Genomic DNA, 20068 nt, shown 5'->3' with positions numbered 1-20068 from the left:
TATTTTCTGATTTCTTAACCCTCAGAAATGTGAACAATTCTATTACTATTACCAAATTAAGATATATGACGAAATGCTAAATTCTCTGATAGGTTTATTTTAGAGTCGTGAAATGGGAACTTGTATTCCTCAAATTGCGGGATGAAAATTATTTTAGTATTGGTTGTACATTTTCATCAAAACAAAAATAATTTTATGATGTATTGTATCACACTGCGTTTGAGGTCTTTCAAGTTTCAACACATGGATTAAGAAATAAATACTAGATAAAATAAACAGATAAGATTAAGGAGGATTAAGTATACGAGAAAATAAAATAAGTAATTGAAAAAAATAAGAAAAATTAAATATGTAAATTTTATCATAAAGAAAAATCATTCAATTGTAAAGGAACAATTTAAAAAGAAATGCATACTCAACTTGGAACGAATTAAGTATATTTATGCGTATCAAATTTTCATATCTAGCATAATATATGGTAATGATATCATTGGTTATTCATGTGCTTCATATTCATATTGTACGAAAAAAACAATTATTCTATTCATAAGATAACAATTTGTTTTGTTCTTCATTTTCTGCGCATACAAATTATTTGTAGATCGAATTGCAACAAATACTTAGCTTTTGAACTTACTAGGAATTTGGCACAAGGATAAATTCTTTCGCTATCAACTTTTTTAATTAACTAATTAATCTGCATAAGCAGTTAGTATACTTTGTTGGTGACATTGAACATGCAATCAATGTCACATGAATAATGCCACGTTTGTTATAATTGATAGGCAAAGATGAATTGAATGTGTAGAGAAGAAAAGAATATCGATATATATACCTCACGTTTTTCTTGTCTCCTTTTCTTTTGGTGGCAGCAAAAGCCACTCAAGTCCAAATTTATTTTAAGTATGTCTAATCTTCATTTCTTCTCTAACCAATAAGCTGAAATTTCGAATAACTAAGGGACAAATGGTATTTTTAATTTTTTAAATGTAGTACTAGAAAATATTAAGCTAAAGTACCAAACAAAGTAAACATTATTTAATCCCACCTTTTACATTTTTAAATAAAAATAGAGATTAAAACACAAATTTTAATACTCCGTATTTGACACGATTCACTTACTAATGTTAGTACAGTTATTATAGTATAGTCAGGGTTGTGTCCCACTCAATATTATTCCCTTTTCAATGTGATCAATTTTAATTTTACACCCATATTAGATGTATTAAGGAAAAGTAAGTGCATTTAAATTATATATTCCAACCGTCCCACAAAACTCTTCCCACAGCCCAGTTTTAATAAATGTTAAATAAAGGTCTAAGCTTTTATAGTCTTCTTGGATATAATTATCTTCAATGCAGTAAAGTGTTTCTCAAATAAGCAAATTATTAATATAAATGCAAGTACGTTTCGTATAACATAAAATCAATCAATTTTTGTAATATCCACCAATGCTGCAACGTTATAGACGAAAGAAGATCTCAAAATACTCATTTTTATTATTTTGGTTATACAAACATAATATAGTAAATTTTATAATATATCATGAGGTATATAGATATGTATTCCCTATCCTACAAAAAAAATCCTTTGCAAAAACATTCTTTACTAATTTAAGCAGGATTTTTCAAGCCCAGCCCGCAAATTTCAGCAGCACTCGGCCCAACCCAATGGGCCGCTCGCTTCTTGAATTTCTCAAATCCATCAACACACTTGTCCATATTCAAAGCCCATATTCTCTTCCTAGCCAAAGCAAGCTTTTTTCCAGCTGAATTATCAAAAAGAGTCTCCCACCCTTCTTCCCACTCACCATGTGCATCACATAGCTCAAGTGTGTTATTAGCCCACTCAGTCCAGCTCCACGATCTATAAAGCCCGCTCATCATCGGCCCGACACAAGGCCCACTGCATACGGGCTTGCAGGGCCTACATTTTGCACCGCTAAGTGGGCCTCGGCTCGACAAGGCCGCCACAGGCACTCCGTTGCGGCCAAGAGGATAGGGATACTGGCGATCCGATACCACACAAAACGGGAGGCGTTTGGTGGTGTATCGGACATTCTGGGTCGAGAGTTGGGCCTTGAAGGCAGTCTCCGAGTTGAGTTGGGTCAGACCGGCTGAGTCGAGCTGAGAGATCAAGGAGAGTCTTGATAGTGCTACAACCGAGCTGTTGTAGTCGCCTACGCCAAAACGGTCATTGAGGCCACCATAGGAGGAACCGGGGGGTACAACGTACTTTCCCGGGATGAAGTTCTCCGGCCCTAACGGGTCAGACCAGTACCCGTCTACCCGGGTTCGGATAATCCAATCGTAGGTGAAGTTGTTCTTTTCTTGATGAGCTTTGATCATTGGTAAACACCCTTCTACCAGTTGGAAATATTGCAACAAGCCCTGCAAGAAGAAAATCAGGGGTGGTTAGATCAAATGACCATTTTACCATGATTTATCATTGTATTTTATAATTTAAATATGAAACGTATGACACATATATTAATTATATTTCACTCAATAATCTACAATTTAGAAACATTATTTTAACAATCCAAATATATGCCTTGTTTGGCAGATTATACTTGATGGGGAAAATTTTTCTAGAATCATGCAGATTATAGAATATTAGCAGCAATTAAGATAAAGAAGCAGTTCACATCACACACCTAAAAAACATGAACTTAACAAGCCAACAACCTATCTCTCACCTACTTTCATTATTCACATTTTCACTCTAAAATAAAGTAGGCAAATTATAGAGTTGTCCCAGCTGCAACCAAATTTACATCTAATTGAGTTTTATACTTAATGTGGAAGAACAATCACTGTCCCAAATTAATTAGAGCCCACTTTATACTAATTGATAGGCGATTATAGACTATAGTCTATATTTAGTAGCATGGGACTACTCTATCAATTGGTGATAAGTACCAGTGATATTAAAGTCCTATTCTAACCTAAAATAAGACCAAATCACGTAGCAACGGCCTATTAGTAGAGTCGGGTGATTTCGGCTAAGCGCTCGGGCCTCAACAGTGAATGTATTATAACAAGTCAAACCTAACACATGTCGGTTCCTAAGTTTCTCTAGCCACCCAAAAAATCAGGTTGTAGTTCAAATAGTGGAGTACTCTAATAGATAAACACAAGTACTGAAAGTCCAAAGATGGTTCAGTTTTACCCAAGACCAGTGATGTATTAGTCCAGAAACAAAATATAACCATATGAGGCAAAATTTCTTCACTACAACCAAGCAAAAAAGATTTTAACTTGAAGTCAGAAGACATCCAAATTCACAAGCTTTGCTACATGAAACATCTGCCTACAGCCCGATTAATAAAGCAAACCTCATTCATCTTGATGTCGTGTTTCTAGTTCAAGATTATAAACAATATGGCTGAAGCTGAGTGTAGGTGAGTCATATAAAAACTGCTTAAAGGTCTGTACTTCAACATGTGTCACATCCTCCTCGTGTTCTGCAATCCCATTTTCTTACAACAGAAACAGGGGTGCCGGAAGCATGTTTCATTAGTAGTTAGCTCACAAATTTTATACTTCCAACTGAATAGAGAAACTAAAGCTCATTATACGCCGAGAATATGCACAGCTTCAATATACACAACGACCTTAAGACATCAGGTTAACACTCTGCAATTACTTCCAAAATCAAACACCACAGCCGACTTCCCACCTCAAACATAATCTATAATCAGGTGGAATACCAAGTAGCCAACCATGAATGCCTTCAAAGAGTGTGTGGTTCCAATTATTTAGGGGAAGAACAGCGAACTAGTCAATTAACAGACATGTTTATTCAGATGTATACTAGTCAAGATTCAAGAATGAAGTCAAACCAATCTCCATCTAGTAGTTGATTCATTCAAAATTTCAAATATTGCTGCAGAAATTGAACCAGCAACGAATTTTCAAGAATGGCAACACAAATATGACGAAATAATCAAGGCCTACTACTTTTCTTAGAGCCAAAAACTGCAAATGGATGAAGACAAAAAAGAGCCAAAATCAAACAAAAGTTAGAGACGAGGAAGTAAAATCATAGCCAACATCGTAAGCTTTTCATTCCTTACTCCCAAATTTAGGCGACAGATACAACAAACAAACCAAACAACTCAACTCAAACACCCGTTCTCCTTCAACCAATAACACAATTCCAACACGAAAGCGCAACCAGGAACTGTGAAATCGAGATCGATTATCGAAATTAAACATAAAATCACTTTTTAAGAAACAATCAAAAACAGATTAATCGTGCATCGCAAATTACGCTACAGCAATTGGTGTTGTTTAATGAAGCGAGATAGCATTTTTATACCTGTATACCGTTGGGCGAGTTGCTAGGCGTGAGCACTCGGAGCTGCGATTCGGTCTCGGGAACCGGCTGGGGCTTGAATATCCTCACGCTCGCAATTCTCGGCGCGTCGCTCAGCAACTGCAGCTTGTACGAGTTCGAATCGAGCGGGCAGTGGAGGAAGAGATCCGAATTCTCGTAAACGCGGAGGATCCTCTCGACGATGGAGGGGCCGGTGAGCTCGAAGCGCCGCGCCCCGCCCACCAGACAAACCGCAATTCTGGAGCCGTTGAGCGGGCGGGCGGGGCGGTGATTGGGAGGGTGGAGTATGGATTTGAAAGAGGCGGCTTTGGGGAGGGAGATGAGGACGGCGGCGGCGGAGGAGGAGGAGATGGAAATGTAGGTGAAAAAGGTGACGGAGGAGATGAGGAGGAGCACGAGGCGCCAGTCGAGATCCAAGGCCCGCTTCGGGAGCTGCGTGAGGCTCTTTGCCGGACTTTTCATTTGGACGGAAAAGTGTGGTTTATCTCTTTGCTTTTGTCGCCTTGTTTGTGTTTGCGCTTCTTCCCATGAGAGTGAAACGGAGAGAGTTTTAGGTGGAGAAACTGCAACTCCGGTAAATAGATGAACAAGTTTGAATTTTGGAAGGATTTGGATGTGAAGAAGAATGCGAGTGGAATTGGTTGGGAGATTTGAATTGATGATGTTTATGAAAGTTTTAAGCTTTCAGGTTTGGAATATGGGTTTTATAATGATGAAGAGAGAGAAAGTGATGGGTCCGGAAAAGGAGAGGGATTGCGTGATTTTTATGTAAATCGAGGTTTATTCTTCAATAAATTTATATTATATTAGGTTGTCAAATGTTTTCAACCTCTTGTGTTGACTCAATTTTAATCAATTCAAAACATAATCGATATACACTATTTTTATGTATTTGTCATAATTGATTGTAGCTCGGAAAATATATGTATTTCAGGAAATTAAGATTTATAGCTACTTGCTTTATTTCTTTTTTTGGCAAAATACTGATATTTTATTATAGAATGGCAAACATTTTTAATTGTGTACCTAATTGGGGCAAAATAGTGTGAATAAACTCTCTCAAGTCTAACTGCATGGAATAAATAATTATTATATGCACAAATCACAATATATTTCATTTTGATGAGAGAATAATAGAGTAATTATTCTGGGAATTAATGGAGAAGAATTTATGTCTCGTGAGTTGTTAAATGAGAAGCACGTGGATCTGATATTAATTTAATTTGATAATTAGCTATTTTGTCTTTGTTATAATTATTCACTGCCTTGTTAGGCATTGCAGGCTGTTAAAGAAATACATATTTAATTGCATTTTTTAAAAAAATTTCCTGCTTTCCTTGTCATTGTTATAGGAAATGAATCACTTCAGCCTGCAGCAACTCAGCCTGGCATGGCCCAGCTCTCTATAACCTTTTCGAAATAGAATTCGTTTCTCAAATTCAACATTATTATTATTATTAGTATTATCCTTTATTCAATAAGTCACTATCAGCTGCATGCAATAACACAATTTAAATTTTAAGGTCATATCATTACTATATTTAATACTAATATTGTAATGCATATATAATGCATATATTATCAATAAGTCACTCTCAATTGCATGCGTTCAGTCTATAGTTTACTTATTTTCAATTAATGTTAATTTATTATTTTCACCTTGCGTAACAAGTTGACATGAATCATATCATCTAGAGTAGACATGCACTTGTCAACACAACATTTATTTTGAGAGGATGTACTTTTCAGCACAATTAGGTAATGAAAGAAAATATAATCCATTTGACCCTATTTCCCCTAAAAATAGAGTTAAAAACATGAATTTATTTGATTACAAAATTAGTAATGCACGAAAGTGAAAAAAAAAACTGTAATTAAAGGAGTTTTAGTGGATAGTAAGATCCACATTTTGTCTCGGTCGCAATGCACCACCACCACAACAACCATAAGACTAGTTCAACTGCAATACAATCCACCTTCACATAGTATTTGAAAATGTCCAACCAGATGGCTACATTGTTGAGCTTACATTGAATGCTAAAAGAATGAATGAAATGAAGAATAAATGGAGCAGCTTCCTCTTTTACTGGACCTCTCTGGCAAGTACAGATGATTCATACCATCATTCTGGATCACTGGAGGTGTCAGCATTCTCTGCAGGAGGTAGCGGGGATGAGCCAAAGTCGAGAGTTGGAAAGACTCCACGAGGCCGTTCTCGAGGCTGTATGGATAGTAGCTGAGTGGAATCACCGACAACGTCAGCCCATCCGTAATGTGGATCAGCCCTTCAATTTCAGAGAGAAACGCAGATGTTTGAGGTCGATTTTACAAGAAAAAATAGCTCAATACACATAACAGATCATAGTATGTTTCTTTATAACAAACACTGACACTGAGCTCAATACATTAAATAAATATAGCTTACTCGTAGTATGTTTCTTCATCTACAACAATATCCCAGCTCTCCCCAGTCGTACTCTTGCCGTATTTGTGCACCTTCCTGCCATACAATATAAACCATATTACACTTCAAAAAACGCTAAGAGAGATAAAAACGTTTTCTAGTGATATTAAGCCATTAATAGTTAAGTCTAGATATGCAAAAACAGAATGCACAAGCGAAGCATATCAGAACAACGAAAGGGGTGAGCTATAAAATGTGAAATCTGTGTCACGTACCCATTTCCGAAGTGCTCTTCTCCCCATGTTCTTGACCATCCTATTGTTTGATGAGGAATGAAATTACAAGTTAACAAAAATACTATGAAAGCTAAAATTGTCAAATAAACACAAATTTGACAATATCTACTCATAAATGGAAATTAATTTTCACTGTTTCAATCAACCAAAATGCAGTTGATTCAGACTCATAACCATGAGTAATTGATTTATTCGATTGATATATTCAATATTTCTGAGTAGAACATAAATATATTATATAAAGACTTAGGATTTAATGGATTATTGTTTGTTATACAAGTAGACTTTTTAAACATAATTCATAAATGAGAGTAACCATATTTGAGAAAGTTTGACTATTACTTGGCAATGGTTATGAGGAACTCATCATATTGTACAAAAGCAAATTAACAACTTACTATCACTAGTGGGAGATACATGCCAAGTCTCGCCTTGACGCGATCCAATACCAGCAAAAAACTTTTCTTCCCACTTATCTCCCCATTTTGTTCCAATTTCTGTCTCAGCCCACTTATCAGTCCTAGAAAGAGATATTTATAAGATAATAAGGATCGAGAAATTCGTGAGTACAATACAAAATTATTTTAGTATTGATGTTTAGTTTCTGACCCTTTGGTGTCAAATGAAAACCTAGAATGAAATTTCATTCTGTCAAAACAAACTTCAACATGTATAGAGCAAGAAAACCAATACATAGTGATCAGCATCAAGAAGAGAAGATAGACGAATACCATTTCAAAATTGAACCTCTTCCGTCATAATGTTCTCCCCACTTCTCCCACCAAGATTGTTCATTCAGTCTACCATATTTATGTGCCCCTTTCTCAGTCCACCCTTTGGCATCATATTTTTCCCACCTGCATAACAGTTAATTTATTTATATACCTCAGATTTTAGGTAGTTGTCAAATGTTTCGACAAGTCTTACCAATTTTCGTACCACCCAGCCTTTTCTGTTCCCGATTTTGCTTGTTTTTGTGCACTTCTTTCTATCCTAGCTAGATTACTGCAAAGTAAATTTGAGATCGGGAACAACTATTCCACAGTTTTAAGCAACATAAGAGATTGCAAGATAATAGTAATGCAAATCAAAAACCGATACCTCCATTCATCTTGGTGTAGAACTTCTCTCCATGTTTCCCACCACGAGTCCCCTTCAGCATTCCTTCCAGACTTCTCAACGCCTAACATTCAAAGAAAGCTTACAAATAAGCAATTGGAGAAGAATTAACACCATCATGAAAATTAATGCTAATAAGTATCTATAAGAGGAATGAGATCACATGCATAACTGGGTCAGAGTACCTAGTTCTTTGTATCCAGTCCAATCACTTTTCTCCCACCACTGTCAAGGAGATGAACAAATCCAATTAAATGCATCCACCTAGGATGATACTTAAATAAGGTTATGAAACATAGTAAATACAACTACTACGCATAAAAACCTTAATGGTTTAGTTAAAGGCTGCTAAGTCTTTAGCTGTGTCATGTCAATCACCCTATCCAAAGCTTGTATGCAATATAACATTTTCTCTAGATAGAGGCAACAGTTTCTAATCCCCTTCCCCATCCCATAAAAGGTAGCCAGTCAAAGAAGTACCTCACCTCAGACAAGAATGAATAATCTTACAATAAAGATAAATACAAGCACTAACATTCAAAACCCTAAACACCCAAATACTATACACCCATATCTGATAGCAACACAATTTAAATGTTACTCAGTCAGAAAATGCGTCTTGAGATGGTAATGCATATATCTTTTTGGCTGATTAGTAGAGAATTACATGTGTAACTCTGACAGTCTCAGTTTCCGATAGTTGATTTGATCACTTGAAGGTTCACATCAAGAAATGTTAAATAAACACTTCCTTCAACTATGATGTCAGACCACTGCCAATTTTGTTGTCCAAACATCAATTACACAACTGACTATCATTTTGACCTTCAAATTCTCTAAGGGCTCAATATGTAAGCATCTTCCAATATATTCCAGCTGACCAAAGTACAAAAACACTATAAAAATTAAAATGCCCAAAGCTTCCATCCACAAACAAATTATGCTATACCTAATTTGAAATAAATACACATCCTTATTAACAAACATAGCACGCTTAATGTGGGATTTGAATAGAAGAACCATCCTTAGTTTGAAAAAGGAAAAAAGAGAACACGAAAAAAAAAAAAAAAAAAAAAAACATCATTCTCACAAATCAATATACAATCTTTTCACCATGTCATCAGATAAATGGTAAAAGAAAATCCTAGCATAAAGCAATGGTGGACACTGGTTCTTTTGTGGGTTAAATCAAATATCTCTACCATCAGATGGTTGTCATAATACAATATGACAAAAAAGGAAGGAAAACGAACATATGTGCATACCGTTTCTTTCCATTCACAAGTGGTGTCAGCACTCTGTCCACCCATTCTACTCCATCTACATCTGTAACCATTATCTCCAAGATCTTCCCCACTTTCACGGTACCAGGTACTGCCATCTTCATTAGTGCCAGATTCGTTGGCACTATCATGTAGCAAATTGATGCCCCAATCTTTCTCGTTGGCAATACCAGTATCTAAAGAGAAAAGGAGTTTCAAATTTTTTAGATATGTCTAAGAACTTGAGCGTTCCGTTTATATTTACTAGCTACAGACTAGCACTTTTTAATAAGCCTGTTCACCTATTGATGAATTTGGACTAAAGAAATGAGACAACAACATAATCAAAAAGTTCAAGAATGTGATACTATTATCTAAATAATGAGATTAGCTAGAACTGAAACTAAATATGCAATACCTCTTTTAGGCGGAGAATCTCGAAACTGAGGACCTGAATTTTTTGGGGTGCAGCGGGAGAAGAACTTATATTGTTTGGAAAAAAATTTGTATCTGCAATAGCAAGAATAGTTTCCAAGTCGCAAGATAAATTGAAACAAATTATTGATATAGTCTAGTGATATGAGTTTTCTCTTTCCCTATTCGAGAAACTAGTTGCATTTCACAAAACCCCAATCCTGCAGAAACTCAGTTGCAACAAGAATACAGGCCTAATGTGATTCGATTTCTCACTCTCCCTAAACAGCCCGCCCACATCAGCTAATTGCTGTCATTTTTTGTATGTAATATAAACTACTCATATCAATGTATTACTGTCACACATTCATTTCTCCATTTCTAAAGCATGATGATGCAAAACCTTTTTAAAACTCAGCCAGCGTGTTCCGGGGCTCATCGCCCCAAGAAATAAAGGCTTGCGATCTCCATTTACAAAACAAGCTTATAATTCAAACACTTTCTAATTAGCTATCACTTTTGTTTGTTGGCTAGACCAGATGAAACAGATTAATCTATTGCTTTCCGATCAAAGTTTCAAACCTCTTTAATCTGATTAATTAAAAAACAACAGTGCAGTATAATTTTAAAATACTCATAGGCCATGTGCACATTAATTAATATTGGTCTCAAACAGAATAGGGACATCAAATACTCCAACTCAAAAAGGCTATCTAGTAAAATATCCTTCCTAACTTTCTGCTGAAATGAAAGGTACTCACTCGAAACCAAAAATCGTCTCACTATTTGAACTGAAAATCAAAGACGTAGCAGCTGCAATCAATTTGATAAGACTTACTTAGAAGATGTAAAGGGCATAGCAGGGGCCCGGGCTCGATAATGCGGTCTCGTATTGGGGTCGAGACACTTGTCATTATTCCGACCGGAGCAGCAGCACTTGATGGCGAACAACCGCCGCTTCTTCCGGCGAACATCCAAAGTCAGTCCATTCTGCCAGCTCAGAACCTCAACATCGGCTCTCCGCATCACACCAAACGGCGGCGTGGTAAACCCTCTCGCTGCCGCCATTTCCTACTCAATCGTCTCACATCAATGCCATCATTATGAGAGGAAATGCCGGCAGTCGATCGAGTGTAATGAGATTAAAAAACCCTAACCAGAAAAAAAAACCTCTGGTTTTATTAGTACTTAATTGACAATAAATTCGAGCGTGAAGCAGTTTAGGAGAGAGGATAAACGGAGGAGATTGAGTGATCACATTGTATGCATAGAGTTTTATAGGTGGCGATGAGAATTGGTGGTGCTGCAAATCCCGGTGGTGGTGGGGAGGCTTTAAAGTTTAAACCCTCAGAAGAAGAGAGGCCCCATGGTGTGTGAGCGGGCCCCACCCCTTCCTCATTCTCAATCCATATGCAATTTTCATTCTGCCACGTGTACTATTTACAGTCGTTATCTTTTGTAGGATGATGCTACTTGGCATTCACTCTCCCCTCCCACAGCACTTTCTTTTTGTAAATTGCCCAAAATAAATATTATCCAGACATTTTAGGATGACGTGGATATACCACACAATTAATAAAGTGAGATAAGAAGAAAAAGAAAGCAGAAGTGATTCGAAATTTGAAATATTGTTGATAAAAAATAGTGTTATTTTATCAGTAAGAAAACAATTTACCGAAGAAAAAGAAAGAATAGGTGATTGGAAATTTGAAATATACTGATGGAGTCGTATATCTCTTTTGGACATCCCAACTAAGTTGGGTCATTTTCCATTTTAACAAAAAAGCAAAACATTCAATCACTTTTACTTTATTCCTCCATTTACTTTACTCTTTCTTTATATTTCTTACTTTATTCATATCTTGTACTTTTCAACACAATTTCATAATCTCCATGTCCAAAAGATTTGTCTCTACCTTAGTTGGGACGGAGGGAGGAATATAATAAGATGAATCAATATTATGACACATTATAATCAGTATATAGTACAAACACAATTGATAAAATGATGATTTCGCCTCTTAAATGGCTAAATTTCGTTGTGCGAATTTCAAGACATTCTGAGATCATTTTCTGATTTCGGCGTTTTGAACGTATATGTTTTGGAAAAGGATCCCTACTGTGCTTCAAAACACAGCACAAAATGCTGTGGTGCAAAACGCAGGCATTTAGGAGCAAAACGGCAGAAATCTAATCAATCTCCCTCTTACTGTTTTTTTTCAATATTTTATTCTTGTTTTTCATATTCTTATATTATCTGTCCTGAAACAAAATCATCAGCATAAAATAATTAAATATGGATGAAATCATCATTATATAAGATACTAGTACTACTTAACTATGAAAGAAAATATGTAAATAAAATATATTTTTGAGCTAATTATTTTATTTCAAGAATGATAACTAAAATTAACTACCAAAAAAATGAAAAGATGTCATATATTTGAGTTAATTATATATCAAGAATGATGACTATAGTCACTATACAACTAATACTCCATCACATTTAATATGAATGATAAATATATACTCTAATTTAATGTAACTGAAATCATCAATCATATAGTAAATAATTAACTACGAAAGAAAAAAACTTTAAGGATGGCATATTTTTGAGTTAAAGAATGATAGTACTAATATATTTAGAGTATTACTAATTCAAACTTAATTAATGATAGATGTATGCCCCAACTTAATGTTGATGAAAGCATATAAAATAATTAACTACGTACAAAGGTATACAGTAAATAATATATTATTGCAAATTAATTATACAGTAGTGCTTAAAAATATAAAAACAAGAATGGGAAAATATTGAAAAAAACAGAAAGAGAGAGATTGATTAAATTTCTGCGTTTGTTCCTAAATCCCTGCGTTTTGCACCACAACATTTTGTGCTGTGTTTTGAAGCACAGTAGGGGATCCTCCCCCGTATGGTTTATACAAATTTGATATGTACAAATTGGGCATGTTGACTATACAGATTCTTTATAGTAATTGTTATACTATTATATGGAAATCCAATGCGAGAAAACACATAGACATATACATGGGGTAAGTTGTTGCATTTATATCCCTTGGCATTTCCATCACTTTCGCAAATAAGCAAACCAGTAAAAATCATAGTCAGTTATGCCTTGCATTTAGTTGATAAAAATTGATAGAGTTGGATTAACAAAAAATGTCTGACTATACGAATATTTTTTGTTTTTACTTACAATAGAATTAGGTGTGTAATTGAGTACTAGAGACTCAATCATCCTTAGCGAAGCTTTTGGGGATTGTATATTTACTTGGATATGAAATACAGAACTTTTAAATAGATGGTTTCACATGATAGTCACTAGGATAGTACCATCGATGGATGTCTTAGTCTTGACAAATGAAGTTTCAATATTTCTTAAGTGGCAATGAGACCATTGCTCGTGAATTTCAAGAAAATAATTAATAGACGTGCTTTAGGTAGATTAAGAGCATAACTACTACTACTACTACTATTATTTGGCAAATAGGATGTGTTTTAATGTTTAAACACAAAATAGAATGCGATGGCATGCACATTCGAAAACATCAAATAATAATTAGAATAAATCTGAATATTTCAAATATATCAATGATAATAATAGATTAATTATCACACTTAATGTTAAAATATTTTTACAATATTACCATTTCTCACTTATTTTTAGAGAAATTGTGATATTAGGTTTATGATTTAATTTAACATTTTAGTAAATATTAAAATCTGAAAATAATTATAAAAAAAAGTTAAACATAAAACTATGAAATAATATGCATATATATGAGAAAAAAAAATTTAAGCAAAATTATGTTTCACCATCGTGATAATTGTGCTATATTTTTTGTGGGTCAAGAAACATTAGAATAAGATTTTGCTATGTGGATAGATGATGGATCTCTTGATTTACTCTCATTTACGAAGATGTTGAATATAAGCAATAGAGATTGCGATCCACGTGTCAGTAGCAGGAAATGTGAGGAGTCAGCAAAATATACTTGGATAAGGAGAGAGAATCTATGTGACGAGGCGTTCTTGGCTAAAAAGAGTTCCAGGTGGACCTTCACTACCAGTGCCGTTGAACTAGGAAACCAAATAACTGACTGTATACAAGGATAAGTTTAATGTCACTTTACTTGCAAATCACAACTTATCCATTTAGAATCTAGCACCAACTATTTTTCATAGATTCTGCCTCTCTCTTTCCATGACCATCAGATTCCAAATAAGCCACAAAAGCACTGAATTTCATGAGTCATCCAAAAACTTTTCTCACACCGAACAAAAACAAATACGTTTAGACCATAGATTGAATGCATAGAACATGAGGTTTAATAACAGCCAATTCCAACTTGCATAAGAAAGCGAATAGCCCGTTACTGCGCAACATACATGCTGGTAAATGATGAATCAGACAAGAAGTGATTTTTGGAATGGAAATCCATCTTACAAACTGGACGGATATGGTCAAAGTTGTTGAATGGGAGGATCGTAAATTTACCACAGATGAAAACGATCAATTCTAAAACATGCAATGTAGTCTTGAATTGAATTGCAGCATAGTTTCCTGAAACGCCGTAGGCATGTATTGACAAGAATGGGTTCTAAGTCTCCATCAGCAACTAAGATCAAGAGAGAAAAATATAACATGCACTATATTATTAACCATAATAAAGGGCAATACCAAGGAGAAACGGTAGGGTTAATGATTAGCACTTACTACATCGATCAGTTATTCATCTAGTTAGGTGATGTTTTATTGATTCCACAACCACCTGCACAAAGAGAATGAAGTATTAAACCTCAAGCAAAAAAACAAGATCCTGAAGAATGTAAAGGCAATTGACACCTGGTGAATCTAGCTTGTATTTCAATCCTTGAAAACAAATCAATCATAATTATTTGGATGAATTTATACTACTAACATCTTAATAACCCTTTTAAAACACATTTAGCAAAACTTTTGGTATGGTCTTCAATACTATTGTTGTGTTTAAAAGTGTTTAAGTTATCAGAAATAGTTGGCTCCGAAGTACCTATGCAAATTGCCAAATTCAAAGCTCAAATACAAGCTTACGATTACAATTTTTTATCACAACTGACAAAGTTTAAGTCATATCAAGATAGTTCTAGCAACCAGCAACACCCGAATCCAGAATTTCTAATTTAGAGTGGTCAATTAACATGATGGAGAGTGTAAAACCCATGGCCTAGCCATGACATAGAAGATGAGCACTTACCCTTCCATCGTAAGATAATGAAGCAAATATCCATGGTTCCCGAGAACTCCAAGCAAGACCTGAATGGTGTAAAGCAGTTAAATTAATTTCAGAATCTAGCTGAAATAGTGCTGAAGAGCATCAGAGGTCGCATCTATTACCATAAACACTGTCCTCATAGTCGTTGTACGAATTCAGTAACGGCTCAGTCCGATTTTGTGATGTCAATGAACTAGAAAAAGGAGGAACCAATATAATCAATATGCATCACTAATTTCAGTCAAAGAATTATAAATTTATAGCAACTAAAGTGAGCTGCAGACCTATCTTGTACTGAGTCATCATGGATTGAAGGAGACGCTAGCCATAAATTGACAGCTGAGTCAGTTCCAGCACTCTACAAAAGCTTGTGCATGATCAGAAAAACTTCTTTGACTACAAACATTCTGACTTGTACCCAACATTATGTATTGAAAAGCATCATGCTAAGACAAATTGAGATGTACTAATAGTAATGTGTCAAGTTTCTTTCCAGTTGTTACTCCAGCCATTCGTTTTTTTTCCTTCTCTTTTTGAGTTAGAATTCTGTTTTTAGGATAAAACAAGTTAAGAGCCCAGAGGTCAAGCACAAGGAGAGGAGATGCAGGTAGCGAGAGAAGTACCAGAATCACGTCCTCATACGTGGGATTACATTTAACGGTCCATGTCCTATCAACATAAACAAACTTACTTTCATCAGATAATTCAATTGGTATAGTATAACCAACGCATCTAGCCCAAAAGATTATGATAACCTAACAACTATACTGAAAGAATGCACAATAACAGATTTGGTACACATTCAGGAATAATAGACAAGGATTAGCCTCAAGTATGCTGTTAGAAACGTTACCAGTGTGAATGCCCAGGAAGATCAGCAACCGGAGATTTCAGCTTTCTAAGGTCCCATATATGAATTCCTGAGTCATCTTCAGCAGTTACCTGAGAAGTGTCGACGAGCAATCATAAGCCCATATTATTATTAAAAGGGTATGCATATTCGTAGTAGAATAGGATCCTAAGAGTCACTCCAAACACATAAAATAGTATACACTATCCAAGGTTGCAGGAAACTTTTCTGCGTTTGTCACTGCAACTGCTGTTATTGGAAAATTCCACATCAAGTGTAAAATGTGATCTTTAAATTGATGTTCAAAAGCCCTATTGGACATCCATGGAGTTATGTTCTTAGAGGTTGGTAATAATTCAGTTGTTATACAACTGACATTGCTACATCAAAGCCTTATTATCCATGGGCTTATGTTCTTGTACCAAAGCACTGGAGCAAGAGACTTAATGAACAACTAGACATCGACTTTCATCCAACCCAAAATAGAGTGGCTAGGTATATATTTATGCAGTAGATAGCATTTCAAGTAAGAGCTCATAACCATTGTGTCACTAAATTTTTTTACACATATTTTAATTGCATGGCTTGTCCTGAATCTAGTTTAGCTCATTCCAACAGACCTCTCTAACCAACTTCTACAAGTAGGCAGTAAGTCCCTGTTGTTTATTGATCATTGATCATGCCTGTATCACCCTTCTCAAAAGTCTCACAGAGCACTATAAGTCTATAAAAATAAAAAGATATAAAAGTCTGTGAGCAGATCATTTCAAGACATTTTTACTGCTGAACTACGCTCTCGCTCTCTACATACACAACTTCACTGCCAGGTGCATGCTTATATTTGTGAGCATGGCAAAAAGTACGCCTGGTTCAGCAGTTGTATATTGGGCAATTCAAATAAAATCACTTGAAGGAAGCATCATCGTTCATCAAAGAGTAGCACTTTTTTTTCAATTAAAAGAAGGAAGGACTGGTATAATGATAGGATTAAACTTTTAGACAAGAAAATTTGAAACATCACATTAACAGACAAATAGTGAACATCAAGAAAGTAAAACAATAAGGAAGTCTGCAGCATACTTACAAGCATGTACCTCTTTTTCATGTCATAGTCAACATTACGTACATGCGCACGGTCAATTGAATCAGTTTTCCTGCAAGCATAGAAAATATTTTCTGTTTGTCATGTCTAGCAATATGCATTCATTTAAAAGACCTGAAGCATCAACACCAACTTTTGGTATGTTGAAGGGAAAGAACATTTATTAAACAGCAAATTTATTAAATATCAGACCAAATTTTGAAGGATGTGGTGGCCTAAGTCAATCACAAAAGATTTAAAAGAATTGATGCCAAGCATTATTAATTTAAAGTACATAAACACTTGATTTAAACTTACTTCATTGTCCTTAAATCCCAAAGTTGGACAGATGAATCACATGTTAAAGAAACCATCTGAAAGTCATGAGGATCCCATGCTCCGCCTGTTAAGTAGTGACGCATGCCTGCTGATTCTTGTGATTGTACCTAGATTACAAACAAGATCTGAATAAGAATTAGCTAAAGAACTAATTCATATAACAATAAAAAGAATGGAAAAGAAAAGGATATGCTAAAGAAGTTGGAAGCTATGAAGCCATTGCATGGGTCAAAATCCTTTATTCATAAACTAAATTTCTGCAAATGTTGAACATAAGATACAAAGTGGAATGACTAAATTAGCAGAAAGCCAGAAAACCTGTTATATAATGCCATTTGAACTATATATTAACAGTGGAAAAAGAATAACAAAAACTAGATCATGCCATCATGCAGCTCCAATCTATTCAACATGATTGGAAATTTGGAATAGTATAAAAGATGAGAGAACATTACTTAGCACAATAAAATAGAAAAACATACTGAAATTAAAACATTTCAAGTTGACGAAACAGTTATACTGTAGCATCCAATACTCAAGTAGTTTCAGATCAGACTCTGCAGCAGGGTTTATTTCCTATCGATATCCATATCAACATTCAAACTGAGTCAAAATAAGCATGATGCATGAAGTCAAACCGTTTTTTAGGACAGTTAAGTGAGAATAGGAGATATAGATAACTGAAATAAACAAGTAGTTAGTTATACAGTGTGTCAATCTACACTCAGATTCAAATAAAGCTGAACAAGCATGACGCATGAAGTTAAAATGTTAAATATATTTTGGAATAAAGAGAGATAGGTAGCTAAAATGGAGAAGTGTGATATGCAAGGCCAGTTTTTTTTTATTAGATTTTTTCCATTCATTAGAGTACAACTACATATGGTAAGCTTTATAATCCATCGAAAGATGAAGTAGTGCTAATATTACATTCATATTTCTGAACCAACAAAATGGTATCTGCATATGAACTATACCTGAGCAGTCTTCTTTGAAGTATCCAAGCTCCAAAGAAAGAGATTATGCTCATCAATACTGACCAGCTTGTCATGTCTTCCTGTAGGCCACCACAGTACACTACATATGCAGTATCATTAGCATATAAGCAAAGTACTATTGCTTACAATTCTTTATATAGTTGCACTTTACTTGCGAAGTGAAAATTAATTTCATTCGTGCTTAGCTCAAACCCAGAATTTATAACAAGCTCACCATCTAAGCTTGGAAGTGTGCCCATCCAGAGAAGCAATACTCTCCAGTTGAGGAGAGCTCAGTTGACCATACAACTCAGGAATTTGCCATACTGCTGCCCCATATGTTTCCCCTTAAGAACAGCATAACAAAGGACAATATATTACACTTCAGTAGCATAAAACAAAAAATTTTGCATTATATAACCACAAAAAAAAGTCTCAAGACTGAAAAAGGAAAAAGTTAAAACAGATATTCTATAATCCATTTACAACTACTAAAATATATAACAAAGTCTACTATTTGAGTATCATCCAATAGCTCAAACTACACTGGCTAAAACTTTGTGAGTAAGCCATTTTAGTCAAGCTAAAGAATGAGGGCTGCTAGTCGGATAGGAATCTATGCAATCATCAATATGTATTCCTACTTCTTTGCTAGCTTATTTACCAAATCAAAATGAAATAGATTAATCAACTGAATCGGCACTAGTGCACTTAGTGATGTACTACAAGCTGTCTCACAGGTCATATCCCATCTTATCAAGCCAAGCTCAAGCAACTTCCAGGACTTAGTGAGTGACAAACGGAGTTCTAAGATTCATATTTCGCCAACAAACTATGTCGGTTATCTCAAACTATTCTTCTCAGTATTATGCATTTCTCATATAGCAAATTTACCAGAACAGAAGACAGTGGAGAAAATCCGCTGATCGAAAGGACAGGAAGCGAGATCCCAAATTTCATTCGGATGCGAGAACAAACCCTCGCAGATCAATTCTGTACCGCCGTCGGACAGCCTCAGCAAATGCACCTGAAAAATCAGGACCGCATTCAGATCAAGCGACGACAATAGCAACTACAACAGCTAAATTAAAGAGATCGCTACTCCGCTGGAAATGAAAACGACCTCATTTTCTTCTTTGAGGCTAAGCGTGCCGGTGAGGAAGCTGGTATGATCTGTATCCGCTTTCACATCTGAAATGCATCTCGCCTGGTGCAATCAAATTCTATTCAGATTCGATTTTCATCATCTCAGAGTTTACGAGTTTAAGAAAATATCAAACAAAATTGACCTGGTATTTGAGACCGTAGCCGATTCCGGTTGATCCACCTTGCATTTTTCCGCGATTGATTCGAAATTTTACTTCCCAAATAATATCTCAGCTTGTTAATCGGTTCCAAGTCTTTGATTGTAATCATATTCGACCACGTCATACTGGGCCGAACACCAGGCCCACTATTAGTATAACTGTCATGGGCTCTAGTAGGCCCAATATCAGGCTTTCCACATTTTTATTCTCCAAGGTAAACTTTTACAAATCAACCAGAAAAATCATAAAGTTTATATTTATTTTAATTATCTCATGGAAAAATATTTTTGTGAAATTGTATTTTTATAGCAAAAAATATATCGTTTGATTGAAAATATGAACAATAGTATATTGCATGATTCAACATGGGACAAGTGAGAATAAATCAAAAGTTCATGAAT

At 35.2% G+C, this 20068-nt stretch overlaps 3 protein-coding genes across 5 annotated transcripts; all 3 read right to left on the bottom strand.

Annotated features, from left to right (window-relative positions):
* Positions 1–1479: 1479 nt before the first annotated feature.
* On the bottom strand, positions 1480–5027 carry LOC125218509. Its single transcript, XM_048120190.1, has 2 exons — positions 4324–5027; positions 1480–2390 (listed from the first exon to the last, which is right to left on the bottom strand). Exons 1-2 carry the CDS (start codon positions 4801–4803, stop codon positions 1614–1616), a joined length of 1257 nt encoding a protein of 418 aa, XP_047976147.1. The 5' UTR covers positions 4804–5027; the 3' UTR covers positions 1480–1613.
* A 1170-nt stretch (positions 5028–6197) lies between these two features.
* Positions 6198–11181, bottom strand: LOC125224523. 3 transcript variants are annotated; one of them, XM_048127935.1, is made up of 13 exons: positions 11095–11181; positions 10675–10988; positions 9841–9932; positions 9426–9619; positions 8346–8385; positions 8143–8224; positions 7969–8046; positions 7773–7898; positions 7651–7671; positions 7440–7561; positions 7021–7060; positions 6767–6841; positions 6198–6626 (listed from the first exon to the last, which is right to left on the bottom strand). In XM_048127935.1, exons 2-13 carry the CDS (start codon positions 10902–10904, stop codon positions 6464–6466), a joined length of 1263 nt encoding a protein of 420 aa, XP_047983892.1. In that variant the 5' UTR covers positions 10905–10988; positions 11095–11181; the 3' UTR covers positions 6198–6463. The 3 variants fall into 3 exon arrangements, with proteins under 3 accessions (XP_047983892.1, XP_047983891.1, XP_047983893.1); XM_048127934.1 differs by having other exon boundaries at positions 10675–11141; XM_048127936.1 differs by lacking the exon at positions 7651–7671 and having other exon boundaries at positions 10675–11139.
* A 2958-nt stretch (positions 11182–14139) lies between these two features.
* LOC125218540 (WD repeat-containing protein DWA2-like) lies at positions 14140–19735 on the bottom strand. Its single transcript, XM_048120228.1, has 14 exons — positions 19650–19735; positions 19484–19567; positions 19255–19387; positions 18596–18707; positions 18361–18460; positions 17363–17490; positions 17048–17117; positions 15967–16055; positions 15737–15782; positions 15398–15471; positions 15236–15306; positions 15096–15154; positions 14576–14630; positions 14140–14477 (listed from the first exon to the last, which is right to left on the bottom strand). Exons 1-13 carry the CDS (start codon positions 19692–19694, stop codon positions 14592–14594), a joined length of 1050 nt encoding a protein of 349 aa, XP_047976185.1. The 5' UTR covers positions 19695–19735; the 3' UTR covers positions 14140–14477; positions 14576–14591.
* Between the last annotated feature and the right edge of the window lie 333 nt (positions 19736–20068).

This window comes from Salvia hispanica, chromosome 4, assembly GCF_023119035.1.
Source record: "Salvia hispanica cultivar TCC Black 2014 chromosome 4, UniMelb_Shisp_WGS_1.0, whole genome shotgun sequence".
Taxonomy (NCBI): Eukaryota; Viridiplantae; Streptophyta; class Magnoliopsida; order Lamiales; family Lamiaceae; genus Salvia; species Salvia hispanica.
This window is presented reverse-complemented; position numbering and strand designations above follow the sequence as displayed.

What these genes read in the sequence shown, in the direction of transcription:
- LOC125224523 (XM_048127935.1), bottom strand. Translation starts at nt 10,904, where the DNA reads ATGGCGGCAGCGAGAGGGTTTACCACGCCGCCGTTTGGTGTGATGCGG. An exon ending in AGAGGTTCAATTTTGAAATG is followed by an intron (nt 7,672 to 7,772) that starts GTATTCGTCTAT and finishes ATTTCATTCTAG; the next exon opens with GTTTTCATTTGACACCAAAG. An exon ending in TGTATCTCCCACTAGTGATA is followed by an intron (nt 7,061 to 7,439) that starts GTAAGTTGTTAA and finishes ATCAAACAATAG; the next exon opens with GATGGTCAAGAACATGGGGA.
- LOC125218509 (XM_048120190.1), bottom strand. Translation starts at nt 4,803, where the DNA reads ATGAAAAGTCCGGCAAAGAGCCTCACGCAGCTCCCGAAGCGGGCCTTG. An exon ending in ACTCGCCCAACGGTATACAG is followed by an intron (nt 2,391 to 4,323) that starts GTATAAAAATGC and finishes TTCTTCTTGCAG; the next exon opens with GGCTTGTTGCAATATTTCCA.
- LOC125218540 (XM_048120228.1), bottom strand. Translation starts at nt 19,694, where the DNA reads ATGCAAGGTGGATCAACCGGAATCGGCTACGGTCTCAAATACCAG. An exon ending in TGAAAAAGAGGTACATGCTT is followed by an intron (nt 16,056 to 17,047) that starts GTAAGTATGCTG and finishes GACACTTCTCAG; the next exon opens with GTAACTGCTGAAGATGACTC. An exon ending in CTATGAGGACAGTGTTTATG is followed by an intron (nt 15,155 to 15,235) that starts GTAATAGATGCG and finishes TACACCATTCAG; the next exon opens with GTCTTGCTTGGAGTTCTCGG.